A 13,588-nucleotide genomic window follows, 5' to 3' on the forward strand; every position below is an offset into this window, starting at 1 on the left:
AGTAGTAAAACCTTAAAGTCGCATCTTAGGTGCACAGGAAGCCAGTGCAGGTGAGCCAGTATAGGCGTAATATGATCAAACTTTCTTGTTTTTGTCAAAAGTCTAGCAGCCGCATTTTGTACCATCTGTAATCTTTTAATGCTAGACATAGGGAGGCCCAAAAACAAAACGTTACAGTAATCGAGACGAGATGTAACGAACGCATGGATAATGATCTCAGCATCGCTTGTGGACAAAATGGAACGAATTTTGGCGATATTACGGAGATGAAAGAAGGCCGTTTTAGTAACACTCTTAATGTGTGACTCAAACGAGAGAGTTGGGTCGAAGATAATACCCAGATTCTTTACCGCGTCGCCTTGTTTAATTGTTTGGTTGTCAAATGTTAAGGTGGTATTATTAAATAGATGTCGGTGTTGAGCAGGACCGATAATCAGCATTTCCGTTTTCTTAGCGTTGAGTTGCAAAAAGTTAGCGGACATCCATTGTTTAATTTCATTAAGACACGCCTCCAGCTGACTACAATCCGGCGTGTTGGTCAGCTTTAGGGGCATGTAGAGTTGGGTGTCATCAGCATAACAGTGAAAGCTAACACCGTATTTGCGTATGTCACCTAGCGGCAGCATGTAAGTACTATAGAGTGCAGGGCCAAGAACCGAACCCTGGGGAACTCCGCACGTTACCTTAACATAGTCCGAGGTCACATTGTTATGGGAGACACACTGCATCCTGTCAGTAAGATAAGAGTTAAACCAAGACAAGGCTAAGTCTGTCATCCCAATACGCGTTTTGATACGCTCTAATAAAATATTATGATCAACAGTATCGAAAGCGGCGCTAAGATCAAGAAGCAGCAACATAGATGACGCATCAGAATCCATTGTTAGCAATAGATCATTAGTCATTTCTGCGAGGGCTGTCTCCGTAGAGTGATTTGCCCTGAAACCGGATTGAAAAGGTTCACAGAGATTGTTAGACGCTAAGTGTTCATTTGGCTGCTGTGCTACCATTTTTTCGAGGATTTTCGAGATAAACGGAAGGTGGGACACCGGCCGGTAGTTTACCAGGAGATCAGGATCGAGGTTAGGTCTTTTGAGTAGAGGATGAATAACCGCTTTTTTGAACAGTGCCAGAGGAAAGTGATAAGTTTATAATATTTAACACTGATGGACCTAATAATACAAAAAGCTCCTTGATAAGTTTCCCAGGAATTGGGTCAAGTAAACATGTTGTTTGTTTTGTCCCATTTACACATTTTGACAATTCCTCCAATGTTATTTCATCAAAGAGAGAGAAACTATTTTGGAGGGCGGTATCTGTCGTATATACAGTCGTATTTGTGTTAATAGAACCCAGTTGTAGCTGAGATGCATTGTCTTTAATCTCTTTTCTAATGACTTCAATTTTCTTATTAAAGAAATTCATAAAGTCATCTGCTGAGTGGGTGGAGCTACTGGGAGGAGTCCCTTGTTGGGTTAGCGATGCTACTGTACTAAACAGAAATTTAGGATCGTTTTTGTTGAGGTGGATGAGATTTGAGTGATATTTAGCTTTAGCTGAGGTAAGCATGCGTTTATAAGTTATTAAACTATCACACCATGCTTGATGGAAAACCTCAAGTTTAGTCGCACGCCATTTGCGTTCCAGCTTTCTACATGATAATTTCTGGGCTTTAGTTTCTTCTGTAAACCATGGGGTACGCCTTTTAGGGGCCCTTTTTAGCTTTAGCGGTGCTACACTATCAATGGTGTCGCGCAGGGCGTCATTAAAGTTGTTAGTGAGGTTATCAATAGAGCCCACATAATTTGGGAATGGTGCCATTACCGAAGGCAGTAGGTCAGTAAGTTGTGGCAGCATTAATGTTGCGGCTGCTATAGTAGTTATTATTATTATTATTAGTTTGTTGACAATGAGTCAGAACTTCGAATTTTATAAGGTAATGATCGGACATTACTTTAGTGTACGGGAGTATCGTAACTTTAGAGGTGGTGACACCCCTGACAAGCACTAGATCTATCGTATTACCGTTGCGATGCGTGGGTTCATTTATTATTTGTGTAAGACCACAGCTATCAATTATAGTCTGGAGCGCCACGCATGGAGGGTCCGATGGGGTATTCATATGGATATTAAAGTCCCCCATTATGATTATATTGTCGGCGTGCGTCACTAGATCAGCAACAAACTCTGAGAATTCACTGATGAAGTCCGAATAGGGCCCAGGGGGGCGGTAGATAACAGCCAGGTGGAGAGGCAGCGGTGTGACAAACCTCAAAGTGAGCACCTCAAACGAGTTATATTTATTATTTAGATTAGGTGTAAGATTATAGTTTCCATTGTATATTAGTGCGACACCCCCTCCCCTTTTAAGAGGTCGGGCAACATGTGTATTGGTATAGTTAGGAGGAGATGCCTCATTTAGCGCAAAAAAATCGTCTGGTTTGAGCCAGGTCTCGGCGAGACCAACGACGTCAAGTTTGTTGTCTCTAATGACTTCATTAACTAATAACGTTTTGGAAGAAAATAATCTTATGTTTAAAAAGCCCATATTATAGGTAGTGGGCTGTTTTGATGATTGTTTGTTGAAATTATCCGAAGTAGCAATATTAATAATGTTGCGTTTATTATGCGTAGTGCACTTTAAATAGTTTCGACCATATCTACGAATTGATACGACGGGGATATTCAGATTGTTTGCTTGATGTTGCGATAAACTGAACGCATCATAGTTAGCTACCTCAGTACAATGTATGTCTGCCTCTGACACGGTCACAAAAGAAAAAACATTATGTGAGTTGTGTTTTATTCTAAGAGAATTGCTATGTGTGCAGGGATTATCCAGCCTGCCAGGATTATCAGCCATTTAAACTAGTTCTAGTTTAAATGGCTTCTTACCCGGAGACTCCACGCTTCTTTGGTTAGCTTTTCTCTTTGTTGTTAGCCCCCCTCGGCATCCCCGCTTCTGCTTCCGCTCGCACCGCTTATGTCGTCTCCATTGGCGGTCACCGCTAGCAGTTGACTCCGCTGCTACAAAGGCCGCTCGATGTAGCCCGCGAAGTATTCCCATGCTAGCGAGGAGGTCCACCGTACATGCATCTTTCAGTCTATAACGACCCGATCCATCCACATCCAGAATTGTCTGTCGGTCGTATGTGATCACAGAGTGTTCACGCTTTGAGCCAGCCATGAAATTGACAGAAATGACGGGTGTTTTTTGCCAAATCGCTCTACACTCCCAAGAGCGTTAGCATAGCCGCAGCATAGCCATAGCCATGCGCCGCCATCATGTGGCTTGGCATTGTCTTGCTGAAATAAGCAGGAGCGTTCATGAAAAAGACGGCGCTTAGATGGCAGCATATGTTGTTCCAAAACCTGTATGTACCTTTCAGCATTAATGGTGCCTTCACAGATGTGTAAGTTACCCATGCCTTGGGCACTAATGCACCCCCATACCATCACAGATGCTGGCTTTTGAACTTTGCGTCGATAACAGTCTGGATGGTTCGCTTCCCCTTTGGTCCGCATGACACAATCTCGAATATTTCCAAAAACAATTTGAAATGTGAACTCATCAGATCACAGAACACTTTTCCACTTTGCATCAGTCCATCTTAGATGATCTCGGGCCCAGAGAAGCCGGCGGCGTTTCTGGATGTTGTTGATAAATGGGTTTCGCTTTGCATAGTAGAGCTTTAACTTGCACTTACAGATGTAGCGACGAACTGTATTTAGTGACAGTGGTTTTCTGAAGTGGTTCTGAGCCCATGTGGTGATATCCTTTAGAGATTGATGTCGGTTTTTGATACAGTGCCGTCTGAGGGATCGAAGGTCACGGTCATTCAATGTTGGTTTCCGGCCATGCCGCTTACGTGGAGTGATTTCTCCAGATTCTCTGAACCTTTTGATGATATTATGGACCGTAGATGTTGAAATCCTTAAATTTCTTGCAATTGCACTTTGAGAAACGTTGTTCTTAAACTGTTTGACTATTTGCTCACGCAGTTGTGGACAAAGGGGTGTACCTCGCCCAATCCTTTCTTGTGAAAGACTGAGCATTTTTTGGGAAGCTGTTTTTATACCCAATCATGGCACCCACCTGTTCCCAATTAGCCTGCACACCTGTGGGGTGTTGCAAATAAGTGTTTGATGAGCATTCCTCAACTTTATCAGTATTTATTGCCACCTTTCCCAACTTCTTTGTCACATGTTGCTGGAATCCAATTCTAAAGTTAATGATTATTTGCAAAAAAAAAAATGTTTATCAGTTTAAAAATCAAATATGTTGTCTTTGTAGCATATTCTACTGAATATGGGTTGAAAATTATTTGCAATTCATTGTATTCCATTTATATTTACATCTAACACAATTTCCCCAACTCATATGGAAACGGGGTAGGTACATGATTAAGTTAAAGTTAAAGTTAAAGTACCACTGATAGTCACACACACACTAGGTGTGGTGAAATTACCCTCTGCATTTGACCCATCCCCTTGTTCCACCCCCTGGGAGGTGAGGGGAGCAGTGAGCAGCAGCGGTGGCCACGCTCTGGAATCATTAAATGCATGTATTAATTAATAATAATAATAATTTCATATTTAATGTTTGTTTTAATTCATTTTTTAAAAAGAAAATAAGTACACCGTAGTATATAAAGTTTGTAAGACTTCATAAAAAGGAAAGGAATAACACAAATATGTAACAAATTTCCAACATAAATTAGAATATCCATCCATTCATATTCTACCGCTTGTCCCTTTCATATATGGATATACTGCAATAGTCGTGAGGTCTTACCTGCCAGAAGTAGAAGTTTAGCAGGCAAAGGGTGAAAAATTGCAAGCAAATGGGGCAGCAGTAGAGCAGCCAGTAGGAGAGCGGCTGTAATTGTCTGGCCTGCGCCGCGTTGTAGAAGTAAAAGGAGAAAAGAGTCGTCCTGAGCGCTGCCCACAGCAGGCACAGGAACAAGAAGACGCTCTGGTAGCTGCAGCGCTTGTATCCATAGTGCAGGATGAGCCACAGCTGCAGGTAGACGAAGAAGAAGAGCAGCCCGTACAGGACGGTGTAGGCGGCGGTGAGGCTGAGCTCCAAGGCAGGCGTGATCGTTCCCCCGGAGCTCATCTCCTTCACGCTGGGAGTCACCTGCTCATCAGACCAAAACATGTCACACCCAAACTGGGTCAAAGCTGACTTTGCTTCGCCAAAAGCTTCCTGCGAAACTTGCGGAAAAGGCTTTCTTCTGGGTTAGTGACATAGTACAACTGCGCGCCGCTTCTTGATATAAAACGTGAGGCCAAAGAATGAAGCCAGTCTAAATGTCAGGAAAAAAACAAGACAGAGAAGAGGAAACATGCCAAATATACCCCAGTCAATATCTGCAAAAACAACAAGTTGGGGGTGGAAGCCTCCAGTCAGCTGTGATGCAACTATAGACCCGCCTCCTTTTTTTAAACAGGAAAAGGAGCGCTCATCTGCCGCCATCTTGGCTCGATAACAGGCCGGTTTTAATGTGATACACATTGCTCCGGAGCCACATATTTCACGCAGTTTCCTAACCTGGGCCACACATGAGACACGCCCACTACCACAGTGCTTTAATGACGAACCCCCCTCTCTCCGCAGTGATTGGCCAGAATGCTGAAACAATCGCTCATCCCATTGGTTTGTAGGAAGCACGTGGTTATGTAAAGTCAATAACAACACCATCCAAACCTTCCTCTATAACGTCAAGTGACTTGTCATACAAACAAAAGCCTTCAAAATAAAAGCATAATTAAACCATTTCAACACGTTTCAACTGATTTGGAATTCTGAAACGTGTCAATAGAAGATGCTCTACTATATTTTAATCGTTATTGTCTTTTTAAACTATAATTTTCTGTTTTAACGTCGGTGTCGTCAAATCACATATAACTATGTGAAAGCCCAAGCAGGAAGTTGAGTGTAAATTGGAACCGACTTTTTTCGTGGCAAAACAAGCGGCAGCTAGCATACTAACACTGTACATTAGCATCACTTGTGATGTACTTTTAGACGAAACCACACTTATTCATCCTTTCACCTTTTTGGAGGAGGTATTATATCATAATGTATTTAGTGTTATTTCCCATAACTGTGGTTTCTTGCTATTTCTGCACCTGGAAAGACAAACGTTGACGTTCTCAGGTTAGTAATTCATCAATTATCTTTATTTAACATAAATACAAATACAAATCACTTGAAGTAGTAAACATGAAATAACAATTAGTATTCACTTCGCCATGATTTAGTTCATTTGGAGCCCTAATTATAACTTATAACCCCACTAACCTCCAGAACAGTTCGTTTTTTTCCTCCTTTTGTTTTTGTTTGTTCGTTTCTATTTGTTTATTTGAAGGACAATGTGCAGTTACATTAAGAAGATGGCTGCACCAGATTTAGCACCATGCTCATTTCCATCTGTATTCCTTTTATGGTGCATCTAATATCCACAATTAAATTACACAAGATGGAAAATACACAACAATATTGAAATTACATAGTGGTAAACAATTTAAAATAAAAGTACAATACATAGAGCAGTGTTTTCCAACCTTTTCTGAGCCAAGGCACATTTTTTTCCATTGAAAAAATCCCCAGGCACACCACCAGCAGAAAACATTAAACTCAGCAGCTGATATTGACAGTAAAAAGTCCATTCATCCATTTTCTACCGCTTGTCCCTTTTGGGGTCGCAGGGAGTGCTGGAGTCTATCTCAGCTGCATTCGGACAGAAGGCGGGGTACACCCTGGACAAGTCGCCACCTCATCACAGGGCCAACACAGATAGACAGACAACATTCACACTCACATTCACACACTCGGGCCAATTTAGTGTTGCCAATCAGCCTATCCCCAGGTACATGAATGTCTTTGGCGGTGGGAGGAAGCCGTAGTACCCGGAGAAAACCCACGCAGTCACGAGGAGAACATGCAAACTCCACACAGAAAGATCCCAAGCCCGGGATTGAACTCAGGACTACTCAGGACCTTCGTATTGTGAGGCACATGCACTAACCCCTATTCCACCGTGCTGCCCGACAGTAAAAAGTAGTTCTCGCAATTGTTGGATATGAATTCAAACCATAACCAACCATGTATCATTGTAGCGCTTGTCTCAAAGTAGGTGTACTGTCACGACCTGTCACATCACACCGTGACTTATTTTGAGTTGTTTGGTGTTTTCCTGTGTGTAGTGTTTTAGTCCTTGTCTTGCACACCTATTTTGGTGTTGATTGTCATGGCATGCACGGATGTAATTTGTGGACGCCGTCTGCTTCACACACTGTAAGTCTTTGCTGTCGTCCAGCATTCTGTTTTTGTTTACTTTGCATCCAGTTCAGTTTAAGCTTCGTTTTGCATTGCCTTCCCTAAGCTTCAATGCGTTTTCTTAACGGCACTCGCCTTTTGTTTATTTTTGGTTTAAGCGTTAGATACCTTTTTACTTGCAAACCATCGTTGTCGTTCCTGCCATCTACAAAGCAATTAGCTGGTCTGCCAAGCTCTAGACCAGTGGTTCTTAACCTGGGTTCGATCGAACCCTAGGGGTTCGGTGAGTCAGGCTCAGTGGTTCGGCGGAGGTCAAGACACACCCGACTCATCGTGTAAATAAAAACTTCTCCCTATCGGCAACAGCAGAAGTCACACTGATTTGCAGGTGTGTAATTTGTTGTGAGTTTATGCACTGTGTTGGTTTTGTTGTTTGAACAAGGTGATGTTCATGCACGGTTCATTTTGTGCACCAGTAAAAAAACATGGTAACACTTTAGTATGGGGAACATATTCACCATTAATTAGTTGCTTATTAACATGCAAATTAGTAACATATTGGCCCTTACCTAGTCATAATTAAGTACTTATTAATGCTTTATTCGGCATGGCCTTATTATAACCCTAACCCTCTAACCCTAACCAAATAACTCTAAATTAAGTCTTTGTTACTTAGAATATGTTCCCCATACTAAAGTGTTACCAAAAACATATAACTTTGTCTTGAATAATGAAAAAAAACCAACATTTTATTTTTCACTGAGAATGTGTGAATGCGCATATGAAACTAGTGGGGTTCGGTACCTCCAACAAGGTTAAGAACCACTGCTCTAGACAGCACCGACACTCAACAACGGCATATCTGCGGATTATAATTACGGGTTTGCAAAAAATATTTTTAACCCAATTAGGTGAAATTACATAATCTCTGACGGCACACCAAACAATATCTCACGGTACACTAGTGTGCCACTGCACAGTGTTTGAAAAACACTGACATAGAGGGTATGTGAATTACAAATCAGTGGGTGGTCAAGTTACAGTATTTTAGCAGCTTCATTTAAAGTGCAGAAGTATATAAAGTGCAGCAGTTTTTATCAAAGTCCACATACAGTGTAGTAGCCATCAGATGATACCCACAAGGGTATCATTCAATAGCTATATACCCCATTGCTATTGCATACGTAAACACGTTTTAACCTGATCTGACAATGTATGAACAGTTCTAAACAAAGTGTATTTGCTAATAACACTTTTGTTGTTGTTGTCTTCTTGCAGAGGGCAGCACAATTTGTCCATGATGTGGATGTATGTCGCCTTCTCCCTGCTGGGCATACATCCAGGAGGATGCGCAGACATGTTCAACACCTCAGGCCTGTTGCTTGAGTTAACCACTGTGGACTTTTATGACAAACTGAATGCAGGGAAGATGGTCTTTATCTATTTTGAGAATCAAGGTGTGTCTCAGCAGTTCAGGACTGTACCATGTGCATCATATAGCCCAATATAAAAAAAAACATGTATTTATGGTCTCTGTCTTCAGTGTCTCCAACCGTGTCTCTCTTCTTGGGGGAGCTGAACAATTCTGCAGAGGTTCTGCATGATTATGGGATACTGGTGGGCAAGGTAACACATGATAAAGCTTTAGAGTTACACACATTTGTGTTGCAAAATGTTCAAATTAGTTTTTTCTGTTCGTAGATTAACTGCAATAAGGAGATGCTTCCCTCATACTGCATGAAAGAAAGGGTTCAACATACTGCGTTTCTTTTTAGGTATGTGTTGTATTACCCAGTGGTAGTAGACCACTAAATGGTCAAATTAGTAACTGCAATGAAATGAGTTAAATCTAGGGCCATGGCCAATTCCCTGAATCGATTTGATTTGGATGCATAAGCTCATAAAATTGATTCATCACACTTACATATAGATGTCTCAAATCTGTTACAAAATACTTTGTGTTTACTTCACCCAGGGCTGGACCATCATGGCAAAAATAATAATCATGATTTTTTTGATTGATACTGAAATCAAGGTTATGACCACGATTATTTACTAAAAACATGAACAACTGGATTTGAATTAGTAATGATAAACAAGTAAAAACAATATTAGTAACAACAATACATGTAAATAACAATAGCAATATGAAATATTTCAATTTAAGTTATTTGTATCTTGTTTTTTACCTTTTAGCCTTGTGAGGGCTTTTTGTGTCATGAATAAAGATGAATAAAATGGTCCTTAATTAGATGCAAAAATCCTCACATTTATTAGTGCAAAAAATCTTTGGACAATTTTGAGCCAAAGGATAACAATTTTGTAAATGTATCAACAAGTGCTTTAAGTACATTATGCTTGTGTAAGGTACATTTTGAAACCATTATTTTGTTAGCGTAGTCAGACCGGATGTTGTGCACAACGCTGTTGTTCGGCCCTTTTCCACCAAAAGTTTAGGAAGTTCCTTGTGGTTAGAGTGTCCGCCCTGAGATCGGTAGGTTGTGAGTTCAAACCCCGGCTGAGTCATACCAAAGACTATAAAAATGGGACCCATTACCTCCCTGCTTGACACTCAGCAGGGGTTGGAATTGGGGGTTAAATCACCAAAAATTATTCCCGGGCGCGGCCACCGCTGCTGCTCACTGCTTCCCTCACCTCCCAGGGGGTGATCAAGGGTGATGGGTCAAACGCAGAGAATAATTTCACCACAACTAGTCTGTGTGTGACAATCATTGGTACTTTAACTTTAACTTTATACGAACCAGGCTGATGATGTATGGAGGAGTGGTTTAGTATATTTCTACACCGATAACATGTCCATAAAATTAGGTCAGAGCTCTTTTTCTAAAGTCTAAGTAAACTAAATGTAAAGCAATAACATACAAAATGATATGATTTAAAAAATAAAGTGTACCAAATTGTTCATAAAAAGTCAGGCTTTTGTCCGCAATGTCCAAGAGTCAGGAAGTCTTCCTCTCAGTAAATTATGAATTCATGAGAGTTAGCCGATAACAATATATGAATAGTAAAATTTAGTGTTTATCTCACGCCAACAACACAAACACATTGTTTTGAGTAATAGCTTGTTGGCATTAGCATTCTGTTCACTCGAGTTGAGGCTAATAACTACACAAATGGAATGTCACTGACTACTCTACAACATGTAATAAAGTAAATAGTTAGAATTTAATGTTATTTACTTTTGTTCCACTCGTGTGCTGCCTCCTTTATTTCATATTTATCCAACAAAGTCAATGTACTAAACAGCTGAGGTTGCCGCTTCGAGTTTGGCTTCATACTTCTCCGTAAATACGTTTAAAATAGTCTGTCCACTTCTCGTAGCTTCGCGTAATGAAATAACCAGTGTTGGGTTACTGTAACACCGTTAGTTTCGGCGGTAACTAGTAATCTAACGCGTTATTTTTTTATATTCAGTAACTCAGTTACCGTTACTACATGATGCGTTACTGCATTATTTTACGTTATTTTTTATGTAGTATCGGCCAGAAAAAGAAGATCTGAGTGTGTTTTATTGCTGCGCTGCAGTGACGTGCTTCTGATTCTTCCTCTGCGCTCTGTGTGTGTGTGTGTGTCTGGGTGTGGGACGGGGAGGGGAGGGGGGTGCGCAATACAACGTAAACCGTTGGCCAACCAAAAAGTAACCACAGAACACTATACCACTATAGTCGTATAGTGTTCTGTGGTTACTTTTTGGTTGGCCAAGCGGACGTGACGACAGGCTGTCCTCACTCAGGTCCGCATGGACCTGGAGGGGGCGTGCCTTAAGTCCGGCTGGAAATCGGGAAAAAATTGGGGATAATGGTTGTCCCGGGGAGAGGCACTGAAATTCGGGAGGGTTGGCAAGTATGATATATTCTCACTTCTTTTCTTTTGTCGAGCACAAAGAAAAGACCATTTTAGTTAAATGTAAGTTGTGTCTTGGATCAAAGATCCCGTCTACTGCCCAAAACAAAAATCAAATCTGCCTGGTTAGGCTTTGTGTATGTCACGTGTGCCTTCCTTAGGTGAAGCCAGGTTTACAGCTATATTGTTGATTGATTGATTGATTGAAACTTTTATTAGTAGATTGCACAGCGGAGTACATCTTCCGTACAATTGACCACTAAATGGTAACACCCCAATAAGTTTTTCAACTTGTTTAAGTCGGTCCACTTAAATTAATACATGATACAGATATATACTATCATCATAATACAGTCATCACACAAGTTAATCATCAGAGTATATACATTGAATTATTTACAATCCGGGGGGTGGGATGTGGAGGGGGGTGTTAGGTTGTGTTGGTATCAACACTTCAGTCATCAACAATCAGCATCAACAATTGCATCATCAGAGAAATGGATATTGAAACCGTGTAGGACTGACTTGGTAGGATATGTACTGCAAGTAGTGGACATAGAGAGATCAGAAAGTATAAGAAAAAGTGTCTACATTTGATTATTTACAATCCGAAGAGGTATTATGTGGAAGGGAGGGTGTTAGTTTAGGGTTGTAGTTGCCTGGAGGTGTTTTTTTAGCGCGGTTTTGAAGGAGGATAGAGATGCACTTTATTTTACACCTGTAGGGAGTGCATTCCATATTGATGTGGTATAGAAAGAGAATGAGTTAAGACCTTTGTTAGTTCGGAATCTGGGTTTAACGTGGTTAGTGTTAGTGTTATTATGCTGTTTGTTACTTATGTATGTTATGTTGCAGCTATTTAAAATAGTTTTGTTAATTTGTTCTGGCCTGAAATAAATTGGCCCTTTGAAACATATCTTTGTCTTTGTGTGTTGTATGTAGAGCACATTGCTTAGCAGAGTTCAGTGATGGAAATGCATGTCAAGTTGATCAACAGATTGTATTATTCTCCAGTGCAATAACTACTGAAATGAAGGCTAAAAGGGCATTAATAGGAGCTTTAAAAAAAAAAGTAGAAGAAGTAACTAAATAGTTACTTTTCACAGTAACGCATTACTTTTTGGTGTTAGTAACTGAGTTACTTTTGAAATAAAGTAACTAGTAACTGTAACTAGTTACTGGTTTTCAGTAACTAACCCAACACTGGAAATAACATTTTAAAAAACTAATATACAACAATAAGTTTAAAGAGTACGACTAAATAAAAACACTCCAAGATAGTTTCACTGATTAGCGTTCTTTAGCACAAAGGTGCCCCACAAAAGTTCCTGCATTTCGAAAGCTCCTTTCATTCTACTTTTTTCTCGTTTCTGTCCGTTGTTTAGTTTGTTGTAAAATAAATACACAAGAAATGAGAAATAAACAAATCGCTGCACATACTGTATTGTAATGGTGGGTGTGTGTTAGAAAAATAAGTTTTATGAACCCCCACAACTGTGTTCAACCAATCAGGGTTCCACAGCACAGCCCACCCCCGAAAAGGTTCCGGTTCCTTCCGAAATCCCACTGAGCAGGCAGGAACGCCGAAAGGTTCCTGAAGAACTAAATCTAGTTTTTGGTGGAAACACAGGGGGAACTTTATTTACCCAGGTAAATGGGAACGTTCCTGTAAAAGTTATTGCTATGGCAAAGGTCCTATTGTGAAAGGGGAAAGTGGGCTGCTGTTCTGAGCTTGACGAGTTTGGAGACGACTTAAGGCTGTTAAAAAAAAAAAAAGAGAAAACATCTCAAGTTGCGACTGCTGTCCTGTTTGTACATTTAACTTACATCAATGATGTCGTTCGAAACAACACAAGCAGATGAGATGTGTTGTGGGTGTGTGGATTGTTCTTGCTAGCTTTAGCTTTGTAGTGTAGTCGCTGTTTCAAGTAGCCGCTTCCACATTGTTTAGTTCAGGATGGGGTGGTTGAGTGTTTTGGGGATGAATGAGCAATACCAGACACATTATATTCTCAAACAAATGTTCCTTCTCCTCACAATGACAGCGTTCCACTCACACTTTATGTACATTTCCGTGATATTCTGCATTCAACAGCAGATTCTGTTTTATTGGCCAATTTAGTGATTCTGTCCGCTTGAATGCAGAAATCTTATGGCCTTTACTTTTTTTGTTGAGTTTAGTGATTATTGATGAAGCCTACAACACTGTGTCGAATAAAAAGTAGCAACCATGGTGAGATTCCAAACTTCTCACAGACGTTGTCTTTTTTTTCCTCATGTTCCTCATTGACACCGTTACAAACTCGGGAAACTGCATGCACGATGCGCAACCCTTTAATAGTTTTTCCGGATTACGATGTTTTTATGATCGTGTGAAGCCAAAATCGAAAATTGTATTTAAAATTTGATTAATTGTCCAGCCTTAACTTGACCTTAAAC

The 13,588-nt window shown here is 40.5% G+C and overlaps 2 protein-coding genes across 5 annotated transcripts in view; one reads left to right on the forward strand and one right to left on the reverse strand.

Moving 5' to 3' along the window:
* gpr137c (G protein-coupled receptor 137c) overlaps nucleotides 1–5,436 on the reverse strand; it is a 28,233-nt gene extending 22,797 nt beyond the window's left edge. Inside the window, exon 1 of one of the 2 annotated variants that reach the window (XM_062054004.1) lies at nucleotides 4,796–5,436. In XM_062054004.1, coding sequence (XP_061909988.1) covers nucleotides 4,796–5,161 — 366 coding nt within the window. In that variant the 5' untranslated portion in view covers nucleotides 5,162–5,436. The remainder of the gene's footprint in view (nucleotides 1–4,795) is intronic. The other variant, XM_062054003.1, reaches the window with a different exon arrangement.
* A 514-nt stretch (nucleotides 5,437–5,950) lies between these two features.
* Nucleotides 5,951–13,588, forward strand: part of txndc16 (thioredoxin domain containing 16) — a 43,704-nt gene continuing 36,066 nt past the window's right edge. For 2 of the 3 annotated variants that reach the window (XM_062054007.1, XM_062054005.1), the window contains exons 1-4: nucleotides 5,951–6,163; nucleotides 8,564–8,742; nucleotides 8,829–8,911; nucleotides 8,987–9,060. In XM_062054007.1, the coding sequence (XP_061909991.1) occupies nucleotides 8,583–8,742; nucleotides 8,829–8,911; nucleotides 8,987–9,060 (317 nt within the window). In that variant the 5' untranslated portion in view covers nucleotides 5,951–6,163; nucleotides 8,564–8,582. Of the gene's footprint in view, nucleotides 6,164–8,563; nucleotides 8,743–8,828; nucleotides 8,912–8,986; nucleotides 9,061–13,588 lie in introns of those variants that run through there. The other variant, XM_062054008.1, reaches the window with a different exon arrangement.

Source organism: Entelurus aequoreus, linkage group LG07, assembly GCF_033978785.1.
Source record: "Entelurus aequoreus isolate RoL-2023_Sb linkage group LG07, RoL_Eaeq_v1.1, whole genome shotgun sequence".
Classification (NCBI taxonomy): domain Eukaryota; kingdom Metazoa; phylum Chordata; class Actinopteri; order Syngnathiformes; family Syngnathidae; genus Entelurus; species Entelurus aequoreus.